General features: G+C 36.1%; 2 protein-coding genes across 5 annotated transcripts in view; one reads left to right on the top strand and one right to left on the bottom strand.

The window, feature by feature from the left end:
- Nucleotides 1-1,047: 1,047 nt before the first annotated feature.
- On the bottom strand, nucleotides 1,048-4,478 carry c1d (C1D nuclear receptor corepressor). Its single transcript, XM_058796103.1, has 5 exons — nucleotides 4,321-4,478; nucleotides 3,634-3,783; nucleotides 3,476-3,542; nucleotides 3,333-3,388; nucleotides 1,048-1,567 (listed from the first exon to the last, which is right to left on the bottom strand). Exons 2-5 carry the CDS (start codon nucleotides 3,769-3,771, stop codon nucleotides 1,388-1,390), a joined length of 441 nt encoding a protein of 146 aa, XP_058652086.1. The 5' UTR covers nucleotides 3,772-3,783; nucleotides 4,321-4,478; the 3' UTR covers nucleotides 1,048-1,387.
- A 330-nt stretch (nucleotides 4,479-4,808) lies between these two features.
- Nucleotides 4,809-10,798, top strand: part of slc29a3 (solute carrier family 29 member 3) — a 28,092-nt gene continuing 22,102 nt past the window's right edge. The window contains exon 1 of one of the 4 annotated variants that reach the window (XM_058796783.1): nucleotides 4,809-4,944. The gene's annotated coding sequence lies outside the window, so the exon portion shown is untranslated. The remainder of the gene's footprint in view (nucleotides 4,945-10,798) is intronic. The other 3 variants (XM_058796782.1, XM_058796784.1, XM_058796785.1) reach the window with 3 other exon arrangements.

Raw genomic sequence — 10,798 nt, 5'->3', positions numbered from 1 at the left:
TGATGATTTCCATCTATTTCTACTTAATCCAACCCATAAAAATGTCTTCTTTTCACGTTACCTATTTTGATAGTCACAATAAATTATATTTTTGATTTTACATTTATTAATTATTCTCCTTATTAATAATAATAATAATTAGATGTTACCAAAAGCACGTTATTTACCATACCAGAGACATTTTTCAGCATACACTGTTAAAAAAGAAGTTTCTAATGAATTGTATAGTTGTAAGAAAAACATCGAACTTATATTCCATTCCAAGTTGGATTTCCAAGTTTTTCAATTTCATGCTGCATTTGTTGCACAAAAGCAGAAAGTCAGAAATTATGGTATACTATCAGATGAATAATTGTACCGTTCAAAATACGTTTACAGCCCTACGGCTTTAGTGATAATAAGAATCATTAAAATTGTTTTAACGAAAAGCTATAATTAGTCTGAAATACTCAATACATCCCATAAAGAACTGTTTAAATCTAATTTTGTCAATTAATTGTCCGCATTATCTTTAAAATACAGCATCCTGAAAAAGGGAAGTTTCTTGTTCATATAATATACATACATACAAACATATACAGTGCCCTCCACTAATATTGGCACCCTTGATAAATATGAGCAAAGGCGTACAAAAAGTATTCTCTTCGCTTCATAACAGTCAGATTGAACCACTAATGGCAGATTATTCTGACGATGTCTTTCATACTTTTCTGGACCTTGACAGTGTAATTTACTTGGCAGTCAATAGGACAGTCACAAGCCTCCCGGTTTTCATTCAAAATATCTTAAATTGTGTTCCGAAGACGAACGTCATGGGGGTAAGTGATTAATGACAAAATGTTCATTTTGGGGTGGAGTAACACTTTAAGAAAGTAGTCCTTCACTTGTTTACAAACATGTAACTACACATTTCACTGTGATTTTTTTTAGAAGAAAAAACAATCCCTGCAACTGGATTCAGTCTGGATTTGGAAAGCCGCATTTTCTCATTCTAAAAATGATGAATCATAAGACAGCAATAATTGCAAATGAACTGACGAGACAGAGAGAATTTAGTAGTTTTAATGGGACTGGTATTATTGATGGTCCACATTTCAGATTATGTAACCCCAGGTATAAAACATAGTCAAGACTCAAAAAAAAAAAAAAAAATTATCTTCAAATGCAACTGAATAAAACAATAAAAAAAATTAAAAAAACAAATACCTGTAACTTATATTGGGTTTCTTCTTTAGTTTGAAACTAGTCACGATCTTGAAAAGAATGATGCTACTCAACACAGCATCATAACACGTCACCGGATAAACAACAGACTTCTCAATGCACTGAGATATTTGTTGTGCTAAATATTTGCAGAAAAACTTCAATGTTTCACCAGTCAATTCAATCAAGAAAACCGTATGTGTTTTTCTCTGTGGGGATGCTCAGTTGAGTCTTTTCTTTTCTTGTCCTCTGCGTCCCACAATGCATTCCGAACAAACCGCGATGCTGCATTTTTGTCCAGGCGTGCAGCTTTTCTTTTGTCCGTGATCTCTTTGACTTTGTTCATGTATGTCCTGATCCTATCCTGTGAGGTGAAGGAGGATGTTAGCTCCCTTCTCAATAAGTCAGTATAAACAGTAAACCATCCTTCATAAACAATGTAATTTACCTTCACATACTGTATTTCTGTTCACAGATTTAATACATGCCCCAGTATATTTTTAAAGAAATGTTCTAGTTTAAATTAAAGTTGAGCTCTATAGACTGAATTTATGGCATAATGTGGATTATTACAGAAAAAAAAAGGTTACCATGAAACTTGTGATTAAAATCATTTTGCACCTAGACTGTGCAAAATTATATCCAATTTTTCAATAGTTTTCATGACCACCATTTGTCACCAATATTGTGCAAAAATGTTATATTTTATAAATAAATATATATTACAGTGCTGCTTGAAAGTTAGTGAACCCCTTGCAGAATTGTGAAAATGTGCATAATTTTAACAAATTAAGAGAGATCATACAAAATGCATGTTATTTTTTATGTAGTACTGTCCTGAGTAATATATTTTACATAAAAGATGTTTACATTTAGTCCACAAGACAAAAAAAATAGCTGAAATGATTAAAATAACCCCATTCAAAAGTTTGGGAACCCTTGGTTCTTTATACTGTGTGTGGTAACCTGGACGATCTACGACTGTTTTTTGTTTTGTGATGGTTGTTCATGAGTCCCTTGTTTGTTCTGAACAGTTAAACTGAGCACCGTTCTTCAGAAAAATCCTTTTCCAGCATCTTCTGAATCCTTTCCAGCAGTAACTGTATGATTTTGAGATCCATCTTTTCACACTGAGGGCAATTGAGGGACTCAAACACAACTATTAAAAAAGGTTCAATCATTCACTGATGCTCCAGAAGGAAACACGATGCATTAAGAGCCGGGGGTGAAAACTTTTGAACAGAATGAAGATGTCCAAATTTTTCTTATTTTGTAGAAATATAATTTTTTTTCCATTTAGTACTGCCCTTCGGAAGCAACAGAAGATACTTGCATGTTTCCCGGAAGACAAATTAAGTACAATTTACCTTGATCTTCAAATTCAAAAAGTTTTCACCCCCCCCGGCTCTTAATGCATCGTGTTTCCTTCTGGAGCATCAGTGAATGATTGAACCTTTTTTAATAGTTGTGTTTGAGTCCCTCAATTGCCCTCAGTGTGAAAAGATGGATCTCAAAATCATACAGTTACTGCTGGAAAGGATTCAGAAGATGCTGGAAAACTGAAGAATCTGCAGGACATGGAGGATTTTTCTGAAGAACGGTGCTCAGTTTAACTGTTCAGAACAAACAAGGGACTCATGAACAACCATCACAAAACAAAAAACAGCCGTAGATCGTCCAGGTTACCACACACAGTATAAAGAACCAAGGGTTCCCAAACTTTTGAATGGGGTTATTTTAATTATTTCAGCTATTTTTTTTGTCTTGTGGACTAAATGTAAACATCTTTTATGTAAAATATATTACTCAGGACAGTACTACATAAAAATAACATGCATTTTGTATGAGCTCTCTTATGTTTATATAAATACAAACACATGCATTGTATATATTTAAGAAAAATATGTTATGTTTATATATTAAATATATTTCTATATTAAAAAAAATAAATATATAATATATATATATATATATATATATATATAATATAATATATGTGTGTGTGTGTATAAGTACAGGGCAATTCAGAATTATTTGCTGAGGTAATACACATTGTCACAAATGCTGCTGATGAATTTCAACTTGTCATTTAAACCTAAAACATAAGTAAAATGACAAACTTATCTTACCAGTTCTTGTTTAATGGCATGGTCTTTCGGATTGACTCCTTGCGTCACCAGATACACTAAGAAGGAAAGTTAAGTCTAGTCATAACCTGTTAACTTTTATTACACATGACATGAAAGTAAAACATGAAGGTGTAAAATCTTACTCCAGAACATTGAGTTGAGGGCATATGCAGACATCAGATCCAATTTAGCTTGATCTAGAGGATTCAGCTTGAATGAGGTACAAAAACATAAAAAATAAGTCATTCATACGTGATGATGTTCATATAACTGTTGATTTTGTGCATTTGCTTTCACATACTTTAAGTAGATTGTCACTTCTGGATACAGACACAAGTGTTTGGACCATATTCTGGACGGAGCTCAAAGAGGATTCAAAATCATTCAAGTTTTCCTCAATTTCAGTGGGATAATCCTCTGCTGGACCATCATCAGCCATTGCATAAACAGACTGAAAACATAATGATATATTCAAAATTATTTTATATGAATCAGAATTCCTACCAATTAACGTAGTTAGTGGTTTTTAAAATTAAAAACACGCACTCACAAAGACCAACTTCAAACTATTTACATATTTCATATCTGATCATAGCTGAAAAACTTGAGTTCTCCATCATATTTTACGATTTCATTATCAGGCCTGGGATTTTAAATTCTATGATATTTGACTATATGGGGGCATACATAACCTAACAGATGATTAAAGACGCCCTAACCCAGATTATGTTAACGCTGTAACATTATCATTCAAAGCATATCAAACTAATAATAATAAGTATAAAACATTCAAGATTATAACAAGTATAGACTCAGTGTACGTCCAGCTAGCTTTATCCACGTGTGTTGGTGACTGCGTGTAATAACAGCACATTTAGTGTCACTGACCGAAAATATCAATAAGACGCCACCGAAAACAGCTCATTAAACACTTAATAAAATCACAGTTATACATAAAACAAGTTGATGATATTTTAAAAGCCTTTACCTGTAACCACACGACACTGCGCCTCCACAAAACACAGGAAAAAACACGCGACGCTCAAATGGCGGTATTTCAAAATAAAAGTTTTAAATATCAAACATTTGAACTCACAGGTGTGTGTTTTTTACACTAATACACTAAGTAAATATTACACTAATAAATAACACAGAGCACCTAAACAGTATTTATTACTCTAAAAGTAATTATTTACTACCAATCCTTATTTTCAGCCACCCATCCTTGCTTAAAACTGTGAGGGGGGAAAACTAGTATTTTAATTTAAATAAACTTTATTTTACTTTAAAGTAGTGGACGTTTGTCATGTTAAAGTATGTATGAAAAATGGGCTTTGCATTTAATTTAGCTTAAAATGATTTGATACCTTATATTAAAACTGTCTTGATTTGTATTTCCCTCTGTTTTGCTTAAGTTACATGACTTTTAACTTGCCTTTGGAGGCTTTTAATTTGAAGTCGTGTTGTTATGTTCCGAATACATACATTTACAGTTTGTGTTGTGTACTCCGATGCATACATAAGTCACCATGTCGACTGAGAGTGTGTTGTTATCGTCTGTCAGTGGAAAGCAGGTACGAGAAGGATGAATTCAGCTAAAATCAAGCTATTGGTGAGTTTATTTTTGTTACAGTTAACTGTTTCATCCAGTTCAGCAGGTTTGAATTGATTCATAAGTGAAGGAATATGTCATATACAGTCACCTGATTACAGGATCCGGATAAACACGAGACTTTTATCTGTTGTAAGTGTAAAAACTACTGTTTTGGCTCTTATAGCAGCTGTACTGTACAATTAATTTAGTTGAACTTTATATATCATTCGTCTGAACCAGTTGTTTTCCATTGCTATGCAGGATTTCTGTTTGAATTGCTATTTTGTCACACGATTAAAACGTGCTGAACACTGCTTTCTGTCTTTACTCGCACATATTGAGAAACACTTCCCTTCACTGTCTGTGTTTCAAAACCCAGTGAGCTGCCTTCCCAGACAACATTTTTTGCAACAAGTGCTGCTGCCTCAGAACACCAATAGAAAAGAAACAGAAAAAAGAAAACAAATAAACTCTCTTTAATACCTCGTTTGTTTCGCTTAGACAAAGAGGCTAATTGGAGAGCAAACAAACTATGACATTTTGCTGCAAATTATCACAAGACCAAATTACCTTGAGCTTCCCTCCACATTAATTTTAGTTCTCATTTCTTACTGTATGTCAACAGTTTAACTGGTTTGTGTCTGTTTAGTTTTCTCATAAGTAGGGTACCTATTAAGCTCACCAAAATCTACATTGAGACATTTTTAGTGCACAAGATATTGGTTTCAGTACAAAAAGTTGTTAAAATAAAATATTAATCTCTCACACAAAAATATTTAATTTTATTTTAAGTGACAAAAGCATTTAAATTAAGATATACATCATTACATTCAAAAAGTCCGGCTGTCAAGTCAAGTCACCTTTATTTATATAGCGCTTTTAACAATATAGATTGTGTCAAAGCACTTAACAGTATCAAATTGGAGAATAGAGTGTTAGTAATGTATAATGATAAGATTAAACACTCAATTTTCAGTTAAAGGCATTTCATTATTGAATTCAGAGATGTATATTTTTGTACCCTTTAAGCACACCCCTGTTCCCATTAAGCTCACGTAATGTTTAATGAAAAATTCTTGTTTATTTTAGGGAAAATTTGTAAAGAATAATTATTTAAAAAAAATTGTTTTGAAGGTACAAAGTCAATCACAAAAAAAAAAAACAGTCGATCAGTTATATATTCATAATGAAGTGTCATTTAAGCACATATCAACATCTAGACTAGTCCACGTTCAGCTAAGTAACACACTCAAAAATCAAAGAAAACAAAGCAATAAAACATTTAATTCATGCGAATGAACACAGAAACTCATTATGAAACCTCTTTTTTTTTGTTATCAACTTTTTATTGTTTTTTTTCATTTATACACAACATTATAACATCCATACAAAACAAAAACAAAACAACAGACATATAATTGATACTTTAAAGAGTCCAGTCGAAAGGGAGAGAGAGTCATTCCTTTATATAATCAAGTATGTTAAAGAAAAAACCCTGCCAAGCATCAATAGTAGAGGGTTTGGCCCCATTAATTCTCGCTGTTGTACATTCACAAGTCACTATTTTCAGGAGGCTATGGATCCAATATGTTTTTCCACACATGTGCGGTGTAAACCAGTTCTGAATTATTGTCTTCTTCGCAGCCGTAAAACCAGCAAACAACATTCTCTTTTGCATTAAGCTTATACAGAGACCAGAATCATCATTAAGAAGACACAAACTTGGGTTAGCAAAGCAATCAATTTGTAGTAAGGAGGATAAAACCAGGTTTGCATGTGTCCATATATTAATGACGACAAGACACTCCCAAAACATATGAAGAAAAGTACCTGATGATGCAGTATTACATATATGGCAGTTAAAATTTGGTTGTTTCATTTTGAATCTTTTGTAAGGAGTTATGTATGCTCTATGAATGACTTTGAAGTGAATAAGATGATGAGCCAAGTTTTTAGATGTTAAGCTGAGGTTAGACCACACTTTCTCCCAGTCGACAGATAAATTAAGGTCAGATAATTCCCGATTCCAAATAGATTTAATAGAAAGAGGTTTTGTAATGCAATCAATAATATGAAACCTCTTTTTAAATGGATGTCAGCTTACCTATAGTCTCTTAAGGCTGGAATACACTACACGATTTTTGCCCCGATTTTCCACAGATTTACAATCTGGAGAAGTTGATGCTAGTTGGCAAAGATCAGAGCCAGTCTGTAGATTTCAGTTGACACTTGACAGAATCCATTGAAAATTGACTAACTTAACTTAAAGTGACAACCATCAGTTAATATTTAGAGTCTGTTTATGAAGTATTTACATAGACGTTCAATGTAGAAGAGCTTCAAGAGAGCAAACTGAGCTTAACTGACCTATTGGTAAGCCCCTCCTCCCGAACACAGACTAACCAATGGCAGTCGAGTATCAGTTGCACAGGGATCGGAACTCGGACATTTTTACAGTAGCCCCTCACTGCAGAACAAAAGATCCAGGGGGCGGGGTTGGATCCACATCCAGGGGGTGGAGATTGGTAGGTTTAGGGGTGGGGATGGGTGGGTTTAGGGATCAGGGGGTGGAGACGGGTAGGTTTAGATAAATGTAAGGTGGAAGGAGTTGGATCTAGATCCAACCACACCCCCTGGATCTTGTGTTCTGCAGTGAGGACCATCTCCATCTTTAGGTTTCAGCGCCATAGAGAAACATTGGAAGATCTGAAGCTCACATCGGTTTTATGGGGTTTATGCTTCAAAAATGGAAAAACTATGTGCCAGGGGTACTTGATTCACTGATTCCAGGTATCCTGAGAGGATAAGCAATATAATTTATTTTATTACATTTCCTGAATCCAAACAAAACAGAGCAAAATGTCCCTAAGTATTCACCCCAATACAAATGAAGACAAAAACGTTCATTTTCTGGTTGTCATACACTCATTAAGTTACAATTTAAGTTAATGTTATCTTGTGCTTTAGCAAGGTATCTCTCGCTAAAACTAGCTAACGTTAAAGTTAGTGAGTCCATGCTAACATACAACTTAAATAGCGGACTGTTCTCGCATCTTGTACAGTGTAGGTCAAAAACACATAAACGAAGGTCTACATTTTAATGCTTCTCCATATTAAACTGGTTAAATGTACATTAATTTAATCATAACCTGCGATACATGAACAGGGTTGATCCTGCATGTTGTCATCCACGATCGTGATGACCGACCGTAATATGAGACTTCTCCCGCTTACATTGTGATCTGTAAACCCTCGCTTTGAGTTACCCACCGTATTTATTTTTAAATATTTTATAAATTACTCCATGGAATATTTAATTCCCATTTGGTGGCCTTCTGTGTCCAAAATTGTGCAAAAACATCGTGGGACAAGGTTTTCATACTGCAACTGTCATTGTAAGACAGTGAGCAACTTGTTTGTTTGTCCGAGGGAGCAACAGTAACTAAGGGGGGTGGGGCTTACCGATAGGTCAATTAGAGCAGAAACAATTTTTTACAAAATTTCATGTAATATTTATTAAAATAACAGGATTTTTGCTAAATAAATATTCTAGGTCATGTATTAAGTTCATACACACTGTAAAAAATAAGTGTAATTTTAACTGTAAAAAAACTGTTAATAGGTTAACAGTAAGTTCCTGTACTATATACAAGGAAAAACTGTAAAAGATCTAACCAGACATTTAATGTAATTTTACAGTAAAATATTGTTAATTGTACAGTTTTTAGAAGGAAAAAAATTTAAATTCAATGTATAATTTACAGTCCAAAACTGTAAACTGATATTCCCAGAATTCCCTGCATGACACTCCACATTATGTTTTTTAATAGTTTTTGTTATCAGTTATGCACATTTGGGCTTTATGTTGCATCTTCTGTTGTTTAATGAAAGGTTATTGCATTATTTAAGTATCATGTGTGTTACATGATGTTTTGTGTTTGCATGAATGACTCTGTGCACCTTCTATATATTAGTATATATTTCTGCTTGTGGCAAAGCTACCTGTGATGAGCTTTGATTCTTTATGTGGCTTTCTCTTTTACCACCTGCATTATTATGGTGGTTGTCAGTATGTTAAAGGTACAAAACAGATTTTTATAGCAGTGTGTGTTGTTGAAATCAAGTCAAGTCAAGTCAAGTCAAGTTGAGCTTTATTGTCATTCCGCTACATGCGGGGGCATACAGTGGAACGAAATGTCGTGCCTCACAGGACCACGGTGCTACATAAATACAGGCATACAACAATGGAGTAAGACAATATAAACCTATACACAACTATCCTACTGATAGATTTTGACTATAAATATAAATATACTATCTATAAAAAAAGTACCTATACAAACTAAAAAATACAAACTATACAAACTATACGAATGCTTCAGATAAATACTGTACATGTGCAAGGAGAAACATTGAGTTCAAGCAGCTGGCTGGGGAACAGTGCAGGATGATTTGTAGTGCATGAGCATGTAAACATACATATATTACTGAGTTCTTTTGTGGGATTTGTGTACACACAGCAGTGTGTGTGAAAAGTGACTAGTGCGCATAGAGGAGGAGAGTGTGCTACTACAGGTGGTTTGTACAGGCCCACTCACCTGTGTGTAGCACACTTGAATTGCACGTTACATGTTTCAGGAGGTAGGGGTTTGTATGGGGGTTCAGAGAGGGCGGGGTGATTTGAGTTCAGGGCTCTCACAGCCTGGGGAAAAAGCTGTTGAGCAGTCTGGCAGAGCGGGCTCTGATGCTCCGGTACCGTCTTCCTGATGGTAGGAGCTGGAAGAGACTGTGGGAGGGTGTGTGGAGTCCTTCACGATACTATTGGCTTTGCTGGAGCATCGTGTGAGGAAAATATCCAGGATGGAGGGAGGGGCACCGATGATCCTTGCAGCGGTGTTCACTGTCCGCTGGAGGGTCTTGCGGTCTGCTGCAGTACAGTTCCGTACCAGACAGTGATGCAGCTGGTCAGCACACTCTCAATGGTGCCCCTGTAGAAAGTGGTGAGGATGGGTGGAGGAGACTTGCTCTTTTCAGCCGGGCGGAGGAAGTGTAGGCGCTGTTGTTCCTTCTTGGAGAGTGACATGGTGTTGGTGGACCAGGTGAGATCCTCTGTGATGTGCACCCCAGGAATTTAGTGCTGCTGACTCTCTCCACAGTCGAGCTGTCGATGGTCAGTGGGGGTGATCACGGAGTTTCTCCTGAAGTCCATCACAACCTCCTTTGTCTTACTCACATTGAGGGACAGGTTGTTAGTGCCACACCATTCAGCCAGCTGTGCCACTTCCTCTCTGTAGTGCGTTTCATCGTTGTTGCTGATGAGGCCTACCACTGTTGTGTCATCAGCGAACTTGATGATGTGGTTGGAGCTGGACTTGGCAGTGCAGTCGTGGGTCAGCAGCGTGAAGAGCAGCGGGCTGAGCACACAGCCTTGTGGGGCACCTGTGTTCAGTGTGGTAGTGCTCGAGGTGTTGTGGCCGACACGGACTGACTGAGGTCTTCCGGTTAGAAAGTCCAGGATCCAATTGCAGAGGGAATTGTTAAGGCCCAGCAGATTGAGTTTATTTATGAGCTGTTGTGGGATTATTGTGTTGAATGCTGAGCTGAAGTCAATGAACAGCATTCTAACGTAGGAGTCTTTATTTTCTAGGTGGGTAAGAGCCAGGTGGAGAGTGGAGGAAATTGCATCGTCCGTAGAGCGGTTCGGACGGTATGCAAACTGGAGCGGATCGAGTGTGTTGGGGAGGCTGGTTTTGATGTTGTGCATGACTAACCTCTCAAAGCACTTCATTATGATTGGAGTCAGTGCTATGGGACGGTAGTCATTTAGACAGGACACAGGTGATTTCTTTGGTACCGGTATGATTGTTGTGGA

This window comes from Onychostoma macrolepis, chromosome 13, assembly GCF_012432095.1.
Source record: "Onychostoma macrolepis isolate SWU-2019 chromosome 13, ASM1243209v1, whole genome shotgun sequence".
Lineage (NCBI taxonomy): Eukaryota > Metazoa > Chordata > Actinopteri > Cypriniformes > Cyprinidae > Onychostoma > Onychostoma macrolepis.
This window is presented reverse-complemented; position numbering and strand designations above follow the sequence as displayed.

Bases quoted from the DNA above. Each gene is read 5' to 3' on its own strand.
- c1d (XM_058796103.1), bottom strand. From the start codon at position 3,771: ATGGCTGATGATGGTCCAGCAGAGGATTATCCCACTGAAATTGAGGAA. The intron at 3,389-3,475 runs GTAAGATTTTAC...TTTCCTTCTTAG, and splicing joins CCTCAACTCAATGTTCTGGA to TGTATCTGGTGACGCAAGGA. The intron at 1,568-3,332 runs GTAAGATAAGTT...TTCACCTCACAG, and splicing joins ATGCCATTAAACAAGAACTG to GATAGGATCAGGACATACAT.